The sequence below is a fragment of the Balaenoptera physalus genome (assembly GCF_965194825.1).
Source record: "Balaenoptera physalus genome assembly, chromosome: 17".
In the NCBI taxonomy this organism is placed as follows: domain Eukaryota; kingdom Metazoa; phylum Chordata; class Mammalia; order Artiodactyla; family Balaenopteridae; genus Balaenoptera; species Balaenoptera physalus.
Window position 1 is genome coordinate 8,409,862 of NC_138895.1, and position 20,461 is coordinate 8,430,322.

Below are 20,461 nucleotides of genomic sequence, written 5' to 3' on the forward strand. Positions count from 1 at the left end.
CCCCCAGAAAGAGACAAGCCCTGTGAATTAAGTTCAGGGCAAACGAGAAAAAGCAGTAATAAACGTGAAGCCTTTTTACGCAGCCCGAGTCCGGTTAACGTCTCCTTTCTGACAGGTGGACGAGACGGGAAGAGGCGGACTTTTACCGCGTGGTGTCCACGTTTGGGGTTATTTTTGACCCGGCGAAACAGCAGTTCGACTGGAACCAATTCCGAGCCTTTGCCAGGCTTGACAAGAAGTCCGATGAGAGTCTGGAGAAGTACTTCAGCTGCTTCGTGGCCATGTGCCGGCGGGTGTGTCGCGTGCCCGCCAAGCCAGATGGCGGTAGGTTCGCCGGGCACAGAACAGCGGGGCGGGGGCGGGGCGGGGGCGGGGCGGGCACCCTCGGGTGACACGCGCTCCCCCTGCCGCAGAGCCGCCCGACCTGCCCTCGGCGATCGAGCCCATCACGGAGGAGCGGGCCTCGCGCACCCTATACCGCATCGAGCTGCTGCGGAAGATCCGCGAGCAGGTGCTGCGCCACCCGCAGCTGGCCGAGCGGCTCCGGCTCTGCCAGCCCAGCCTGGACCTGCCCGAGTGGTGGGAGTGCGGCAGGCACGACCGGGACCTGCTGGTGGGCGCCGCCAAGCACGGGGTCAGCCGCACGGACTACCACATCCTCAACGACCCCGAGCTCTCCTTCCTGGACGCGCACAAAACCTTCGCCCAGACTCGAGGGGCGGCCGGCGCCCCGGCCCTGAGCGCGCTGGCCCTGGGCTTTGGCCAGACGCCCGCCGCCGCCGCCGCCCCCGCCGCCGCCCCGGGCCAGGAGGAGAAGGCGGGAGGGGCCGAGGCCAAGGCCGGGGAGGCGGGGGAGGCCGAGGTGAAGGAGAAGGAGGAGGAGGAGGAGGCCGAGGGCGGCGGGAAGGACCGGAAGCAGGACCGCGAGGCCGAGCCCGGCACCGGGAAGAGCGAGCCGAGAGGGGTGGAGGTCGGTGCGGACACGGGGCCCAAGTCCATTTCAGAAAAGGGTTCCGAGGAGGACGAAGAGGAAAAGCTGGAGGACGATGACAAGTCGGAAGAGTCTTCCCAGCCCGAAGGTAACTCCTGGCCCTTCCGGCCTCTCCTGACCCCATCCCCGCAGGTGTCTTCCTGGTCTTCCTGTCATGTGACCAGTGCTCTTTTTTTGGGGGGGGTCGTTTTAAAGGTGATGAGTGTACATTTCCTTCTGTGAAGGAATAGTGTCAGGTTATGCCTAGATGTACGTTTTGCTCTGATACAATGTGTAAGTATGCTATTTCGAACGACTTAACTTCCCAGGAGGGTTTTACAGACACTAACACTTTTAAAACAAATGATGCTTTATTTTTCATTCCGAAGTAAAGGGTGGGAGTAGGATCTGGGAAGAACCAGTTCTCTTCCTGAGTCCCAGGTAGGTTGCCGTACCTGCCACGAAGGAAAAATGAAGTGCCGCGTTGTACTTTTCTGCCGGAGCTGCGGCTCGGAACTGTGGCCAACGCATTAGACCTTTTCCTGGTGGAGGAACAGAGGCCCTGCCGGCTCAGAGGCTTGGCTGTCATTCAGCCTCCTGCGAGACTTGTTCGCAGGATGCCTGACGACTAGTGACGTAACGTCCCTAAGCCTCTACTTCCTCATCTGTAAAACAGGAATAACACCATCTATGTGAAAGGGCCCTTGCAAGCTTTAAGCGACAAGATTTGTAACATGCCTAATACCACTGTAGCCGTAGTAGGTACTCGATAAAATGGAGCTCATCAGCATTCAGATATTAAATCATGTCTTTTCTACACTCCCTTTTCAGCGATACGCTGGTTGTGAGTGATGCACATTAACTCATTTCTCAGCAGGAACTGTCTCGAGAGGGAAGAATTTTGATGAAGAGAGCAATGCTTCCATGAGCACTGCTAGGGATGAGACCCGAGACGGATTCTACATGGAGGATGGAGATCCGTCCGTAGCTCAGCTCCTTCATGAAAGAACGTTTGCCTTCTCATTTTGGCCTAAGGTTGGTGGGGTTTTGTTGTTGTTGTTGTTGTTTTGGTGACCAAAAAAGAATAGGGTGGAGGAAATCATTCTAGCTTTGATTTTTCCACTAATTTTAAGGTAAACTCTGACACAGTGTATGAAGATTGTAGATTTTTCTTGTATTTTTAAAAGAATGATCTGGGGAAGCCCAAAGAAAAAATTCTGTGGAATACTTTTTAAATAGGATAGGAAAGGTGCCAGGAAGCAAAGCGAATAAGAAAAAAGAACTGTTTATAAGGATCTTTGGTTCCTCGCGGTTTTTTAGATTATTTGTCTAGTACAGTCTGTGGATTATTGTTTCAAAAGACTCACCCATCTGACAAAATAAAATGTGTGAATCTTTTTTAAAAAGAATTTTTTGTTGTGGTAAAAAACACATACCATGAAATTTACAATCTTGACTGTTTTTAAGTGTGTGGTTGGGTAGAGTTAAATATTTTCAGGTTGTTGTAAAAGAGACCCCCAGGACTTTTTTTATCTTGCAAGACTGAAACTCCTTCCATGTAGATCAACTCCCCTGCCCCACTGCCTCTAGACAACTACTATTCTACTTTCTGTTTCTGTGAACTTGACTACTTTAGCTTAGATATCTCATATAAGTGGAATCATACAGTACTAGTTCTTTTGTGACTGGCTTATTTCACTTAGTATAATGTCCTCAAGGTCCCTCTGTGTCAAAGCATGTAACAGGATTTCCTTCTGCTTTAAGGCTGAATAATATTCTATCGTGTGTATATACCACATTTTCTTTATCCATTCATCCATCATTGGGACATTTGGGTACCTTCCTCCTCTTGGCTTATTATGGTGCTACTGTAAATGTGAATGTACTAATATCTCTTTGAGACCCTGCTTTCATTTCTTTTGGAAACATACCCGTAAGTAGTATTGCTGGATCATGTGATGGTTCTATTTTTAATTTTGGGGGGAACATCTGTACTGTTTTCCATAGCCATTGTACCATTTTGTAATCCCAACAACAATGCCCGAGGGAACCTGTGTGGTCTTTAAAACTGTGTGTTTTGGTTTTTTTTTTAAATCCTGAAGCAGAACTTTCAGATTTAAGACACCTTTATACATTTGGAACCCTGTAATCTTCTGAACTGGGGAGAGGGTGGGCGTTGACCCATTTGCTCGAATACATTATGAGATATTTCCAAATGTAGTTATCTATACCCAAAAGCAAAGTAGAAATTACTTTTTTGGCTAACTGGCATAATTTTATAATAAATTCCTATGTAATTTGGGTCTGTTTCTCAGGGTGGGGAGATAATCATCCTAATCACCCTAACAGCGCTGTCTGGTTTAAAACAAACAACACAAAAAAGGCTTCCGACTCATCCCCAGGCTGCTCTCCCATAGTGTTAATTGTGAAACAATGTGAAATTTTTAACTGAAGAGTGTACCATCGGAGACATTTTTTTTTTCCTCTGTATGCTCCCGTATTTCCCCCGTTTTGCTAGTCTCCCTTATTGAGTTGAGAAGGCAGCTTCCCAGGTAAGCCGAAAGGTCTATAGTAGCAGGCTTTTAATCTATGGAAACTGGGTCTAAGAGCTGTAATTAGCAATTTTTAAAGTACACGCTTCAATGAAACTTGAAGTGATAATAGGTGGGAGATGCAAATTGACACTCATTAGGTGTTCCTAGGTTGGTGCCCATTCGTAATGCTGAACTTTATTAATAGTGACGCTAATGATGTCCCACTTCCTGGGACAGGCTGCGGTCCAGCCTGGGGACTGAAGCAGCAGAGCGTCGAGAAGCTGACTGCAGGCTTCCATTGTCACCTGCTGACGTGCACCAACAATCTTTAGCCTACACAACAGTTACTTGTAAAACATGGGGACATCTTAGAGGTGGTGGTTATGTAACGTTCTCTCGTTTATGTGATTCATTCTTCATAATTGAAAAATGCTGAGTCTTGTGTGTTGCGGCCACCTTCAGACCTCACACCAGAGTAAAGTGGTTCTGGTGGGTTTGGTTTATTTCCATGCTTGTTTGCTTTTTGTTTACTTTTGCTTTTCGCCCGCCCCGTCTGCTTTTAAGCCTTTTCTGCTCTTCAGCGTCTCAGTGGATGTATTTATCTCGTAATTTTCACCAGGTCTTTGTTACAGTTTCGTGTGACTTTTCTTCTCCCTCCAGGATCGAGTAATGATAAACCGATTAGACAACATCTGTGAAGCAGTGTTGAAAGGCAAATGGCCGGTAAATAGGCGCCAGATGTTTGATTTCCAGGGCCTCATCCCCGGCTACACGCCCCCCACCGCCGACAGTCCCCTGCAGAAGAGGAGCCTGGCCGAGCTCTCCATGGTGGGCCAGGCGAGCGTCAGCGGCAGCGAGGACCTCACCACTTCCCCTCAGTTGTCCAAGGTCAGTTAGGGCGCTTTGCTGGTGCCGCTTAAAGATGAGCTCCCTTGACTCAGTGTGGAAGCTCGTGTTCACTGGTCCTACTGAGCAATGAGAAGGCTGCTGTTTCCTCAGCTCCGTTCAGCAGCCTCGGATGTTTAATTCCTTAAGCTTCTCGTGCCTAGTGTCCGCGAGCCAGCCCGTGCAGCAGGTGCGGTTTTGGCTCACTCTTGTGTTGGGATTTCTCAACAGGAAGACGCCCTCAACCTCTCCGTCCCTCGCCAGCGGAGGAGGAGGAGGAGAAAGATCGAAATCGAGGCCGAAAGAGCTGCCAAGCGGCGAAACCTCATGGAGATGGTTGCCCAGCTGCGGGAGAATCAGGTGGTCTCGGAAAACGGACAAGAGAAAGTTGTCGATTTATCAAAGGCCTCGAGAGAGGCAGCAAGCTCTACCTCAAGTTTTTCATCTCTGACTTCAAAGTTTATCTTGCCTAATGTCTCGGCGCCCATGTCTGATGCCTTTAAGACCCAGATGGAGCTGCTCCAGGCGGGCCTGTCCCGCACGCCCGCCAGGCATCTGCTCAACGGCTCCCTCGCGGACGGAGAGCCTCCCATGAAGAGGAGGCGGGGAAGGAGGAAAAACGTGGAGGGCCTCGACCTGCTGTTCATGAGCCACAAACGGACGTCATTGAGTGCAGTAAGTCCAGGGCTGGCTCCCCCCGCGTGCCCACGCTGGCGGCCCGGGTCCCGGCTCTGCTGCCCACTCCGGGGCGCGAAAGCCGGCCCCTTCCGCTAAAGAAGGAGTCGCGACGGACAGAGTCGTGGTTCTGAGCCGGAAAACTGTGTTGAGCGTTGACGCAGATCACTCGGCCTGAACCATGGGTAGCTTGAGGATTTACTCTTCCCAAGATCCTAATATATTGATCACTCTCGGAAGACTAGCCCAAAACAAAAACATGTTCTTCTGAGCCTGTGATCGTTACCTCTGAACCCTCGAGGTGGAAAAAGCTTCTGCTCTTAAAAGTATCCATCTGTTTGGGGCCTGGCGTTTATTAGATTTGTTCAGTTTCAGACTTAAGATTTGTGTTCGCATGCAAAGCTAGCGACTGCAAATCCTCTTGCCTCCGGAAGCAGATATTTTAAAAATCTCAACTGAATTGAGGTCTGTGCTAGTTTAGGTTTGCAAGAAATATGTGTGTCAGTGGATTTTGTCATTTTCTTCTTCAATTCAAAGGAAATGAGTGCAGTGTAATCAAAATAACTCTCTTCCTTAATCCGCTTCAACCACTCACCTAAAAAAGTGCCGCCCAACTAACGATGAGGTTTTACCCCAGAGAACCTGATTACACGAAGTCTTTTTAAAGCACTAAAATTGGTACAAGATACTGTAAGCCTTTGGATGTGAAACCCGAATCAGCACAGAGGTGCTGGAGCTCACGCCCAAGGAGATGGGATGCCCGCGGCAGGCCCATCCCCTGGGCGGCGGGACACAGTTTGGGAAACACCGAGGGGAGACGTTTGTTTCAATATGTTTTTCCTTACTTCATTCCTATTATTATTTCCCCATTTTTTACTTCTTGAATTTAGAGGAAACTTAATAAAAGAGTAGGGAAGGCGTGGTTAAGTTAGAGTCTCGAAGTGACAAAATAGCCTTCACTGAAACTTGCCCCCTAGTGGGGTCTGATTAAACCAGAAGCATCCGGGTGGTTAAAAGGTAATTTTCAAAACTCATTACGAATGTACCAGTGGTAGTAATGGTCATTTTTGTTGATCATCTGACTGCTTCTAGAATCTTGAAAAATACACCTCACAATGGATCAGCTGTGATTGTTTTTTCCCTAAGTTAAAACACCATTTCTAGGTGTGTGGTCCCCAAAGTGGCATCGCCAGCCATTAGCTTCCTGCTGGGAACCACCGTGATGCTTTGATAGGTTTTGTTCACTGAACAAACATCAACAAATTGGGAGTTTCTGCAGCTCACACACGGCTTCATTTACTGTCTTTCAATTTGAATCTCACGTTTGTCTGTGGACCCAGCGTCAGGGGTTAACAGTCAGTGCGACCAAGTGCTGTTTCCTATTGTAGTTATACACCCTGTATTAAACTTATGGCTGACTTTATTCATTCACATATTTTAAGCTGTCCCTAGGAATTTATTGTTTTTTTCCCTAAAGTCATATTTAGCAACCTGGCTCAAAACTCCTAACAGATGTTAAGAGAATGTATTTTTATCTTTATTTTTAAAATTTTTTTTTTAACTCCTATCTGTTGGAATTTGGGAATTCCTCATTTGGTATTATAGAGGGTTATGTGCGTGCACATAAAATACAAGGAGAATGCTGATTGGTCTGTAAATAAACTGAGTAGTGAAGAGGTATAGAGGTCGGCAAGCTTACTTGTGTGGAACAAGACAGATCCCAAAATCTTGTGTTGTGTTAGCATTCAAACTGGAGACCACTGTGCAGCCGTGAAAAGTAAGTAAGTTGTGAGAGCCAACCCCGCCCTGTGCCAGGCACGGGGATGCGAAGAATAAAGGCCCAACGGGTGCTTGCACCAGAGAACTCAGTGTAGAAGATGGGTGACAGATAAATAACAACATATCACTGTTGTGAGAAGTCCCTGGGGTACTTTGAAAACCCAAAGGAAGCATGGGACTGGAGGAGGAGGATATGGGGAGAAACATATGGGGAAGTTTCCCTGGAGTTGGTCATACCTCGGTGAAATTTTGAAGGTTGTATGGGGGTAAGTCATTTGAAAAGAGGGGGCGGGGAGAGCATGTGCAAAGGGACTGAGGCCAGAGAGAGCCTATCATGTCTGGTGAACTGAAAGTTACTGGCCAGGGAATTTGGTGAGGAGGCAGCTTCAGCAGAGATGACCTTGGCGACAAGGTAGGATGCAGATCGCAGAGGGCTGTGATTGCTATGCTAAAGAACTTGGATTTTATCCTGAAAGTGATGCAGATTCAGCTATCAGAGTAGCTTAAACAAGGGAGTGGTGTAACATGATTTTTGAGCAGAGTGGAGGTTGGATTAAAGAAGGGTGGAACTAGAATCAGGTAGACCGTTTAGGAGTAATGCAGTGATACGGGTGGTCAGTGACGGGAGACCTGAGCCAAAGCGGGAACAGTAGGGAAGGACAGATGGGCCTCACTGAAGATGTCTGCAGGTTGAAATAACAGAGTTTGAGGACCAGTGGCTGGGCAATGGTAGAGTCTCAACTCCAACTCAACTTCAGTTAGAGTTGATCTTCCCAGTGTTGCCACACACGCCTAATATGAACTATTGTACTACCGACAAAAGTGTACTGACCACAGAGTGCCAAAAAGCTAGGTATAAACTGGCTTTTGGAACATTCCTTTAATTATAATTTCTTGAATGATGCTATCCAGGGATCCCCAAAAGAGATTGAGAGGCTACCTTTCATGCATATTGGGCTCAGACTCCACTGCCTGTGTCATGCCCCTAGTGGCTTGCCTAAGATCTCAAACGTGGAGCGGTGATGGACTGTCAGTTTTCTATCCCATCACTAATTCTACAATGTGAAGAATGATACCCGTTCCATCTTCTCATTGAATAGCTGTTCCCAAACTGCCATTGTTTCAAGTAACTTTCTTCCCCTTTATGAGCAGAGATCCATTATGCTAGGCTAGCGTCTCCTCGGGCTAGGATGTTGTCAGGATCTCTCTCTTCATGTGAGAATTCCGACCATTGTCAACTTTCTGCAGGAGGATGCTGAGGTGACCAAAGCTTTTGAAGAAGATATAGAGACCCCACCTACAAGAAACATTCCTTCTCCTGGACAGCTGGACCCAGACACGCGGATCCCTGTTATAAATCTCGAAGATGGGACTAGGCTGGTGGGGGAAGAAGCCCCTAAAAACAAGGACTTAGTTGAATGGCTGAAGCTGCATCCCGCTTACACTGTTGATATGCCAAGTTACGTACCAGTGAGTATCACGGAGTGTGGAGTTGGGCGGGTTCTTGCTCAGTCAGTCCATTTCCTTCTCCCACGCGACGGAGAAATCCCTGGTCCCTCTGCCTTTCGCTTGACTGTCTCGTCATCTCGGACGTTTCCCAGCTTTTGTCACTGTATATTCTACGTTAGAGAAACCAGCTTCAGGTCTGTCCTACGTGAAGGGCAGCCTTGTAGTTATTTGAAGACGCTTAGTATGCATTTCCTTGCTTTTTCCTTCTCCCACCAAATAGATGTGATTTTTTTTCTGTTACTCTTCACATGGCGTGGTTTCCAGGGGGGTCTCGTTATTGGGAAAACAATCCCCAACGTGCTCTAATTGGTCTCTGGATTGGGTCTGCCCAGCACAGAATATTAGGGAGCTGTTACTGCAGAGATCTGAGCCCCTAACGCAGCCCAAGACTTTATTAGCTTCTTTCTTAAACAACTAACACTCATGCCGTTTATTAAACATGAGACAGGATCTCCAGATGATTTGTCACTTAAACTGCTTGCTAGCTAGTTGTGCACATGTTTTACGTCCTATAACTTATGTGATTGAATTTTTAAAAACTTAAGTGTTTACATTTTATCTTGTTGAGTTCCTGCCACTCAGAATGCACCCTCCTGCAAAGGCTCTTTTATCCCTTGGGTTGTTTCTTCTCATGTACAGTCGCATGTCGTAGATGTGAGATCACCTCTGTATCCACTCAAGTCTCTGAGTAGAGATTAGCAGAGGTACCAGACATAGTTTCCTTTTCAAATACCATGACTTGGTTAAACATTTGAAGAAAAGATTTTAAGCAAGTTATTGAGAGATAAAAGGAAAACCATATTCTCCCCTTCTAAGTTTGTTCCTTAAGTAAAGGAAAAAGAGAATAGTCTTTCCTTTCAAAGGAAACTATGGTTTCTAGTAATTAAAATGATTCTTGAAACTTCCATAGTAATTGAAAATGGCTTGACTGTTCTGTTTGTCATTTATATAGGAAAGAATAAGTACTAAGTACAATTTTACTAAATATGTTGTTTGTTTTTGTTTTTTTGCAGAAGAATGCAGATGTGCTGTTTTCCTCATTTCAGAAACCGAAACAGAAACGACACAGATGTCGAAACCCTAATAAATTGGATATAAACACTTTGACAGGAGAAGAAAGGGTGCCTGTTGTCAATAAACGAAATGGGAAGAAGGTAAACTTTGGGAAAGGGAATTGATCTCTATGTGATTTCTTTTCCCAGAAAGAAGTGTTTTATTCTGACATCTTTTATAGGGGAAAAGAATCATGTTTCTTCCAGAATACATGTATATTTATATGATCTGTGTATGTATATGTGTAGATATACAGATGGGAGGGGGAGAGGGAAGAATTTGTCTGTTTCTAAATCATTTTCCGAATGCCTCTCCCTAGATGGGTGGAGCTATGGCGCCTCCGATGAAGGATCTACCCCGGTGGCTGGAAGAAAACCCCGAGTTTGCAGTTGCCCCAGACTGGACCGATATAGTCAAGCAGTCTGTAAGTACAGACTCTGCCTTTCTGTCCAGAAAGGTATCTGTACAAAACTGTTTTCCTGAATTTTTCTTTATTTTCTGTGGGCCATTAATTATTCAATGATAACTTATTCTTGGCTTAAAAGAGTTGACATAATGCATCATTTTCATACATCATTAATACATCATCATTCCTTGTATCAATATGTCATTAATCCACCAAAGTGGATTAATTTGACAGCTCTGATTTAAAGGGATTGTATAGAAATACACATTCACAGTCTTAGAGGCAGACTTGCTCCAGGGAGGAATGCCCCAGGTAAACCTGGTTAACAGCATCTGTGGAATGGAATTTATGGTGGTTGAGATCCTTAAGATTAACTGTGATTTCTGATTTTAAAATAAACCAATGAAAAAATACAGCAATTCTGCCTAAGCATTAATTTCACTGTTTCTTTTTAAAATTAATTTGTTTAAAAGTCTTGATTTCTTTTTGTTTGTCTGTTTAAAGTATACAGTAAAAGTGCTTATTTTTCTTTTGGTACACAGTTCTATCAGTCTTCACACATGGATGGTTTCTTGAACGGCTACCATAATCAGAATACAAACAGTTCTGTGACTCGCCCAAATTCCTTTGTATTATTCTCTGTCCCCACCCCTAGCCCAGGGCAACCGCTCACTGATCTGTTCTCCATCCCTAGAGCTTTGTCTTTTTGAGGATGTCGCCTAAACAGAAGCATAAATTACGTACCCTTTTTGAGACTGCTTTCTTCGCTCATATTGAGATTCACCCAAGTGGTTACATGTGTCACAAGTTTCGCTGCCGATCTGGCTCCCGTGTGTGGATGTACCCCTGGGTGTGGTTACCCATCACCCATGGAAGGACACCTGGGCTGTTTTCAGACTTTGACAGTTATGAGTAGAAGTGCTATAAACATTCATGTACAGGTTTTTGTGTGAACAAGAGTTTTTGTTTCTCCAGGGTAGATCCTAAAATATAACTTTAATTAAATTTTCCATAGTTTTCAACTTCCTTCTGGTGTGCTATTTCTCGAGTTAGCTATGGATGCAGATATCTTGACATTTACCTCACCGATAGAGCAGCCTTTAACATTTTTTTCCTGCAATTCAGCATAATTCCGTGAGCTATGTAATGCTAAAAACGAGAAGTTTTGCTTTCTGAGGTCTGATCCTTGAGCTTTTAGAATGGAAATAATTGCTTGTGTACTTCCATTCCGAGTGTCAGTGTTCAGTCCATCACAAAGGCCCGCATGGAAATGAGGTTTTCTTCCGCAGCTTTGATAGCCCCTGTTTGCCCCTTCTTTCCTTTCAGGGTTTCGTTCCTGAGTCGATGTTTGACCGTCTTCTCACTGGACCCGTGGTGCGGGGAGAGGGGGCGAGCCGGCGGGGACGGAGGCCCAAAAGTGAAATCGCTCGCGCCGCTGCCGCGGCCGCGGCCGTGGCCTCCACGTCGGGCATCAACCCCCTGTTGGTGAACAGCCTGTTCGCTGGGATGGACCTGACGAGCCTGCAGAGCCTCCAGAACCTCCAGTCTCTGCAGCTGGCCGGCCTCATGGGCTTCCCTCCGGGACTGGCCACGGCCACGGCTGCGGCCGCCGCCGCCGGAGGCGACGCCAAGAACCCGGCCGCCGTGCTGCCCCTGGTGCTGCCGGGCGTGGCCGGCCTGCCCAGCATGTTCGGGCTGGGCGGGCTGCTCAACACCCCGCTGTCGGCCGCCGCCGCCGCTGCCGCCGCCGCCGCCGGCAACACCGCGGCCGCGGCCGGCCCCGCGGAGCCGGAAGACGGCGCGTGCAAAGCGGAGGAGAAGGGCAACGAGAACGAGGACGAGAACAAGGACTCGGAGAAAAGCACAGACGCCGTTCCGGGCCCGGACTCCGCGAATGGCTCTGTTGGTGCTGCTACTGCCCCGGCCGGCCTGCCCTCCAGCCCGCTCGCCTTCAACCCCTTCCTGCTGTCCACCATGGCCCCGGGCCTCTTCTACCCGTCCATGTTTCTACCTCCGGGACTGGGGGGATTGACGCTGCCGGGCTTCCCCGCCTTGGCGGGGCTGCAGAACGCCGTGGGCTCCGGCGACGACAAGGCTCCCGACAAGGCCGAGGGGGGCGCCTTTCAGGAAGAGGAGACCCTCGAGGGCAGCGACGCCGAGGAGAGCCTGGACAAGACGGCGGAGTCCTCAGTCTTAGAAGACGAGATAGCACAGGGCGAAGAGCTAGACTCACTCGACGGGGGGGACGAAATAGAAAACAATGAAAATGATGGATAACCAGTACCAGTTCCAGTTAAAGTGTTTAAAACTTTTGACAAGTGGTAGTCCTACTGTTTACACTCACAGTTAATGTTCATACCTAGTTTTATAAGCTGTTCTGTAACATAGTGTAGCAAAAGAAAAAAAAAAAGTCCAAGTCATGTTATACAGGTGTGTCAAAAGGTATCTTGGTCATTAAGTATTGTGCAGTGCATTATTTATTATCCCTAGGAGAGATGAAATTTGAGAGATGATCATGTCTTTTTAAGGAAACTTACATAATGCTCTGCTGTTTTTTTTTTTTTTTTTCCCTTTCCTTTTCTTTTGGTACCATTGGTATTATAATAAAGAGCAATTTGTAACCAAGTGGCACGAATGGAAGGAAGTGCTGCTCAAAGGAAGTATGAAGTTATATATTTAATTTTTTAATTTTAATTTTTTTGCTGTGAAGGTCAAGATGAAATTTACCATACATATCATCCTTGCTCATTTGTTTCCCTTTTTGACTACACGGGGGGTTCCCACACTTGCGCATCACACACATCCATACACTCTGACAATCTCCACCTTAGTGTGAACGTCTCTGTCCCGAGGCGCAGCAATAATAAGGCAGCTGTTGAATGTGAAGGGTCCCTTTGGAAATTAACCTACTGGGAGGGTTCTTGCCAGACAGAACTGCAGTTCCATTGTCTCGTGGTCTTGTAATGCACTGGTATAAACAAAATAAATAGATGAATAAATAAAGAGTGAGAGAAGAGAGAATCAGGTACCTTTTTTAAATTAAAGGACTTTGTTACTTTAGCCACAAGCTAAAACAGCATTACCTCAGCTCTAAACTAGCCTTGAAGTTTACAGACATGACTTTGTAAATGTATTGTTTTTCTTTGTTGTGATGTCCTTTTATTTTTTTTCCTTTGAAAACTGCTATCATGTAAGATAAAATGTAAATTGCTGCCAACTGTAGTAATGATGCTTTTAATAAAAGTGACCCATGATATGCAGAGATGTAATTATAGAATGTAGTAGGGTAGGGGAAACTGGTTTCACTCTATTTTTTGTATTCGCAATAGATGCAAATACAGCATTCTGGCCTTTGTACAGTTTCTTGATATATCCTCCTATACCAGATTAGCTGTTGGTAATATGCTAAACTGATTGTCTTCCGACTAGACTGGAAGAAAAACCTCACATTACCTTGACATAATTCCACTCCAGATATCTCAACAGAACCACACGCAGAAACCTCCCATTACTCGCTCAAAAGGGCATCCGAGGCTGAGACTACTTAAAAAAACGTGTGCAGCGTCTGATAATGTGGTACACCGAGGAACAAAAGGTCAAAAGAAAAATGAGGCTTTAATAGGCACAATATCTGGGTCATTTATCCTCGGTTAATGGGTAGAAAAACACAATGCCGTGGTGTCAGCAAGGGACGCAAAGGCACTCTGGTGTCCTGAGGACCCGGGCTCGGTGCCAGCGCCACGGAACCCCACGTGGAACGAGCAGGGACCCGCCGCAGCAAGCGCAGGCGAGCGCGAGCATGCGCACGCACACGCGCACAGGCAGGCACGCACACGCGCACGTGCAGGTACGCGCACGCACGGGATGGGAGCCGCCGGTTCGTGCCCTCCTCTCTGACCGCTGATGTTTGAGGTAAACTAGAATTTGAGATGCTCTGTTCTCAGCTTGTAATGTCACCTGACCAAACACAAAGCCCCATGTCCCTGCAGTTAAAAAAGAGGGGAAGAGAGGGTGAGGGTGGTCTGCGGTGGCTCCCTCCACACCGCCCCCGGGACGCGCCCAACCCGTCCCCCGCCCGACGTAGCACAAGACAGGCAGTCCGGGTTCCTTTTAGATAATGAGGTTCCGTGAATTCGCATCGCAAGATGAAAATATACCCATGATGAGTCTGGAAAAGGAGCTCCGTGAAGCTTCCACCTTAGACGCCCCGTGGTGACTTCACCGGTCACGTCACCGTGACTCTTCTCTCCTGAAAGGGAGGGCCTGGGTAGTGCGCGGGCAGGAAAGTGCCTTTTGTAAATCAACTATACTTCAATAAAAACAATAATAAATTAAAAAAAATTTTTTTTTTTAAAATAGCTTCTGGAACAGAATTCTTCAAACGTGGAAAATAAGACTAGACTTCCACAAAGTAGAAAGAGCTGAAATATTTAAATAACTGAAAGGCTTTTTAAGCATTAAAATAGGACCTTAGGGAGAATATGTTTCATAAAGTGAGTCTTAAAGGGGCTTCTTCTGAAATTCTTTATAGCGTTGGAAGTTTTCCTACGACCTTCTGTAAATAGAGCACACGATGTGACTGTCCCTGTTAAAGGAAGACGCTGAGAACAATGACGATCTTCAAAGCAGAGGCATCACTTGCTTGTGGCCAGAAGGAACCCTGACATGATAGGTAGGTCAGCAGCTGGCCCTGAGTCATCTGGGATTTACCTGTGAAGGTGGCCTTAAAGTCATGCAAGTTTCCAAACGCAAAAAATGCGGGTTTTTTTTTTTTTCTAATGGAATTAATTCTTGACGTGAGATCTCGAATTTGCCTAAGTAAGAAATATTTTAAATTCAGTCTGATCCTTCATAACCGGTGTTCGTCGCGTGCTTGTATAAATTCAGCACTGAGGTGCTCAGTGCTTTCCATGGCGTTGCTATTTCACCGTCACTTCTCTTCTGTGAGGAAAGTGCTGTTTTCCAGGAGGAAACAGAGACTTGGAGACTTTAAGTAACTGGCCAGCAGTAAGTACAGGAGCTGGATCTGAACGAAGGCAGTCTAACATTGGAGCTTCCTTATAGGTTCCTGAAATACTGCACTCTGGTCTCTGAAGTAAAATAGTTATTTAGTGATGATTTGAAGTGTCTAGGGCTTTTGTATTTTTACGTTTCCCCCCCTTACCCCTCCATAAGGGACCTTAAATCTCAGGTTGGGAATTAAGGGGCAGTCTATACGAGGCAGAACCTGGAAGAGTGTGAGCTCTGACTAGGGAAACTTGAGTCCCAGTTACCTCATTTAAATTTGGATTTATCTTGCTCCATGAATGTTTCTATTTTATGAAGAAGTCAAGTCTTTGGAAAAGATTAATTTAAGCCTCAGAGCTAGCAAATTGCAAACCTGGTATTTCAACTCAGATTGATCTAACTTCTGGGGTATTTCAACCCTAGGCACTTAACCACTGTGCTGGGGTGGTGAACATTCATCGACAAACATTTACTGGGTGCTATGTGCTAGGTACTGTTTTAGTGGCGAGAATACAGCGAAAACCAAAAATAGGCTAGGGCCCTGCTGTCATTGGGCTTATATGCTGATAGGAAGAGATAGGTGATACACAGATACAAATACAATTTTTGTAGATGGAGGAATACTATTAAATATGGTGATGGGGTGGTCAGGGAGGAGCTCTCTGTGGAGGGGCCAACTCTGCTTACACCTGACTGATGAGAAGCAGTGGCCAGACAAAGCTGGTTGGAGAATGTTCCAGGCAAATGGAAGAGCCAATGCAAAGGTCCTGTGTTGACAGTGAGCTTGGAAGAAGCAGGGGCAGGGAGCCTGTTTGCCTAGAAGATTTGGGGGGTAGGGACCAAACTGGTCCTGGTGGATTTGGATTTCTTTTCTAAGTGCCATAGAAAGTTTCTTGGAAGGTTTTATGCAGAGAGGTGATATCATATTCATGTTTCTAAAAAAATAATCCCTATGGCTGCAATGTGAAAAAAATGGCTTGTAAAGAGGAATCAGGAACTCCATTTGGGAGACTGTTGTAGCAGCCTTGGATCAAGGCAGTAGGTAGCAGTGGAGACGGAAAGCAGTAAATGGATTTGGGATATGTTTTAAAGAAGTAGAGCCTCCAGTTTACATTAAGTGAATAATTTGAATTAACTTTTCAGGATTACTCCTACTGAAATATTCCCAAAGGTAAAACCAACAGATGAAGAACATACACTGTTTTTTTCTTTTAATTCCATGATTAGTGTTAATAGAAAAGATGCTAGGAACAGAAATCTTTCTGTCCATGTCCTGTTACAAAGTTATCTTTTAAGTTCAATGAAAATTATTTGTTAATTATCTTTGGGAAGAGTTTTTAGCAATTATTTCTAATAGATAGCGGAGGTAAGAAGGTGTGTGCATCGTTGAAATGATGTGTGTGCAGTGAACATCAGTGCGCCTCCAGAGCCATCAAGAAATTTAAATTAGGAAGCAAAACAATGTAAATGACCTCTACTAGCAAGCACTTAAAAGTTAGAATATACCGTATTCATTCAACTTGGCTCTCTAATGAGCAATTTTATGTGTTTTCTTAGCACAGGTAAGATTTACCACCGTTTTATAGACACTTTATAGTAAAGTAAACTATATTTGGCAAAATAGATGTATAAATTACCACCCGGAATATTTAATCTAACGTAAGACTCCTTCAGTGAAAGTATTTCATCACTGAATTTTTTGTTGGGAGAGTCACCTAATTTGGAGATTTTTTTTCTTGTAGGAGTTAGAATGGTGATTTTCAAAGTATTTTGAGCTATATAAATCATTTCTATGTCTAAGGTTTTTGCTGAACTTTCCTAATGCTCTAAACCAAAACTAAAAAACTCCCTGTGTGTATGTGTTGGCAATGTAGGTCCACTGTCCTAATGGGCCTGTTGGTCTGTAGATCTTATTTTGGATTTACCAATGTAGAGTTGATTTTTAATTTGCATCTCCTTGTTGAATGTTTACCATGTAATTTAAAGGAAATTGAAGAATACGGTAATGACAATTAAAATTTCAAATATTCTTTCATCTGACATCTTTAGCTCCTAGCTCCAGAACGATTGACTCTTATCATATGTGTAGCTCCTAAACTAGTTGAAATTTTCATCAAATGAACAAAGATGGCAGAACCCATCTCCAAACGCAATACAGACATGGTATTTAAGTGTAGTGGTGTCTCCCAGTAGGTTTCTTCCTATGAACCTTTCTCACTCGCGAGGTCTTTACTGGGCTGCAAGATAAATCTGTCATGGTGAATCTGAGTTACAGCTGAAGGACAGCATAATAGATTTATTTCTAAGGTATAATAAAGAGAAACACTAAGTCAAAATATTGTCTAGGAATCACTTAATACTCTACTCTTGGTGGTTTCCTCCATCGTCCCTTGCCCGCCTCTGCATTTTGATCTGAAAATTACAGGAATTTTGATTGATTTCAAAATTACAAATGAGAGGAACCTGATTCTTTTCCGTGACTTAAACCAGGTACTGCAGTAGCTTCACATCCTTTGCAACCCAAAACCATCTCCTAATTGTCAGCTGCAGCTAAAGCAACTTCAACTTGGATGTAGGCTGGGTGACTGAAACCTAAGCGGGCTGTAAATTTAATAGTTTGGGGAGCACACGTCACGTTTTGGAACGGAAAATTCATCCTGTTCAACATGTTTCACCATGTTTCCTTGGGAGTCAGGAAGCTCTTAACATTTTAGAATTCAGCATTTTTGTTTGGTAATAGGCACTTGTGAGTTAACCCACAGCACAGCCTGGCGAGTTAGCTCGGAGTTCTTGCCACTAGCCGTTTACCTGGTGAGGCAGGATCTCTTGCCCGAGTCTGAGTGCTGAGACAGGTGTGGTGGCGAGAACTAGTATTTAGACTTCTCCAGTGTAAGCCGTGTCCAGCAGTGGGCTGTCTGTGTGAAGTATAAACCTGCCATTCTTGTTAATTCAAGTCCGTGAGCTTAAACAAAAACTCCCAACCTAAAATAGAATAAGCTACACACTCTTCTAATAACAACTGATGTTGTGATCTGAAGAACAAGCCAGAAGGTTGCAGTCTCTCATGCTGCAAGACCAAAGTACCCCAGGACAGGATGACTGAAAGATGTTCAAGTTAAAAAAAAAAAAAGTGTATACAATTATGAGCTTGCTTTATTTACATCCATGCTGATTTTATGATAGAAGCTGCGCAACCGATAGTCTAAATATCTTTGCACATTCTTGAAGCTTATTCCTTAGAATTTTGGGATAGTGAATCGCGTATCTGAATGGCCCTAGCAGGCAGCCCCAGCTAAGTCTGGGACTTGAAGTCCCTGCAGGGATGTGACACGGCCTTGGCAGCCTCCACCCCTCCAGGGCTTTTCTGGGCAGTTGCGGCTCTCAGGACAGATTTGCATATCTGTAGCTGCAGAGCTCCCGCTCTCTCACGAGGCTGGAAGCCCTGCGAGGCGCCTCTGGGATCCTTTCCATCTGATTGTAAGTGTCCCTGGAAAATGAGAGCAGCCACCGTGTCTGACTGCGGAGGCATTGTTCTTGCTGGACGAAGCTGGCCTGCTTCTCAGCCCCTGGGTTTCTGCTGCCTCAGCCTGGCCCGCTCTGAGGAGCCGCTGGACTGACTCAGTGGCCTGAAGGGTTACATGAAACCGTTTAAAATTCTCCCTTTCCCCCTCGCTCTCCAAAACGTAAAGTTACAAACAAACCCCAAACCCCCTTTTCTTTCGAGCCTCATCTTGTGCAGAGCCTGTGTGTTCCGAGAGAAAACAGAGAGAGTAACACAGCAATGGCAACTCAAGGACAAGGGGCTCAGCTCTGCCCCTCAGCCTCCAGACGGCTCTTGAGAAAAAAAACACCATTGGCCATCAGGACAGCCTGCGGGGGGAGGGCAGGATGCAATTAAAGCTGAAAGTGTCCCTTTACGTTTCAACCAGAAAGCTGTCCATTGCTAGGAGATGCTCGGGTATCAAATGTTTATTACCATTAAAATCCTCCCGTGGGGGACAGTCACTGCGAAAACCCAAACGCCATTTGTAATGTCAGAGAAACAAAAGCTTTTGTGTTTATGTTGTTGTTGTTTTTTTCAATGTGGTTTGGGAGCAGCTCTGACCTGTGAAAGGGGAGAGGGGACTGAGCGACCAAGGTGGAAAATAGACGCAGGAAGAAGAGCAGTTTTGCGAATCCTCTGGTGTTCCTCCTTGTATTTGGATCTCAAATGACTAAATGGCCAAAAACTCATCTCCAGTCCACATGTTCGCAACACGCTTGAACTTACTTCTCTGTGTACGTTCGTGTGCGTCGGACAGCGCACGATTTTACTTTGCACGTGGCATAGCGTTAAGGCACAGGGAAAAGGGAGAACTGATCGCAGCGCTCCCACTGCCTAAAATGCTGCTGACGTGGCACGTGTATCCTCACGGGTGACGGGAGTCTGGTGCCTCTCCCTGCCCTCAAGGAAACACGGAAATCCACCGTAACTGGAGGGTTTAGGCAGACTTACAGTTTTAATAGCCGTTCCAGGTACACAATATCCTGGCCAGTTGATTGTCAGCTGTGTCTAAATGTATTGAATACTTAAGGAGGGCCTGAGCCCACAGATCCTGGAGGAGGGGGATGACACGATGGGTTGTCCTCGGCTCCAGGTAATTTTAGCTCCCTGCACCTGACAACCTCATTTCCAGAGCACCAACAGCTTGAACTGATCTCGATTAACTCAAAGGCGAGGCCATCTAGGCTTCTGAATCATTGCCACTCCCCCCCAAAAAAAGTTTAGAAACATCAGTTGCACGGCTCACACATCAGCCCCTCCTGCGTGAACGTGGTCGTGATGCCTCTTTTCTTGTTGGTGCACCAGCGGTGATCTGAAAATGACGGCAGCAGGGCCGAGGACGGCATCCCCACGGCCCGTGCCCACGGCCAGTTTCCTCCTGGACCTGGACACCCTTGCTTAGTGGATTCAGGCAGCCATTCTGTGCTCGGGGCTTCCTACAAGAAGCCTCCTCTCTCTCAAGGACAAATGTCATGGAGTCTTTTTGTGTATGAAGAACACTTTTTTTAAAGCTCACTAGGGAAAGGGAATAATAGGCATCATTCTTGTTCTTAAGCAGCCATCAGTTGGCAAATATTTAATGTGCAGCTAGAGGGTGTGCCAAGGGGTGGGGACGCGGGGAAAAGGGTGTAGTCAGGGCCCTTGCTCTCTGGGCCCTTCGCGTGTTGCTGACGTAGTGCGTGTAAATAATATATACCTGCCTGCGATTTCGAGATTTCAAAGCACGAATGCAGGCATTATCTCAGCTGATAGAACTTTGAAACCGCAAGTTAGTTGTGAGTTTAGAGATGGAAGATATTAAGGCCCAGCCATCCCAGAGTAGCAAGGGGCCTAGTTGGGTCTTGCAGGCAGGTGTTTGGACTGTAAACCCAGAGATCTTTCTACCACGTTATGACAGCCAGCGGGCGACTCCACTATGCACAGCGGGGCAGCCCTGCACGGCCAGAGTTCGGCTCTCCTCTGAGCCTCACCGCCCTCATTTGTAAACTTGGAATAAAAATAATAATAACACCAAGCATGCCTTCCTTGTAGTGCTGTGGGAAGATTAGAAATTGTGACTGTGCAAAGTCCTTAGCACCTGGCACTGAATTGACACACAG

General features: G+C 46.0%; 1 protein-coding gene across 2 annotated transcripts in view; it reads left to right on the plus strand.

The window, feature by feature from the left end:
* CHD7 (chromodomain helicase DNA binding protein 7) overlaps positions 1–13,065 on the plus strand; it is a 177,108-nt gene extending 164,043 nt beyond the window's left edge. The window contains exons 30-38 of one of the 2 annotated variants that reach the window (XM_082432973.1): positions 116–324; positions 414–1,079; positions 1,845–2,005; positions 4,165–4,392; positions 4,621–5,064; positions 8,092–8,313; positions 9,366–9,506; positions 9,725–9,829; positions 11,138–13,065. In XM_082432973.1, coding sequence (XP_082289099.1) covers positions 116–324; positions 414–1,079; positions 1,845–2,005; positions 4,165–4,392; positions 4,621–5,064; positions 8,092–8,313; positions 9,366–9,506; positions 9,725–9,829; positions 11,138–12,088 — 3,127 coding nt within the window. In that variant the 3' untranslated portion in view covers positions 12,089–13,065. The remainder of the gene's footprint in view (positions 1–115; positions 325–413; positions 1,080–1,844; positions 2,006–4,164; positions 4,393–4,620; positions 5,065–8,091; positions 8,314–9,365; positions 9,507–9,724; positions 9,830–11,137) is intronic. The other variant, XM_082432974.1, reaches the window with a different exon arrangement.
* The last annotated feature ends 7,396 nt before the right edge of the window (positions 13,066–20,461 follow it).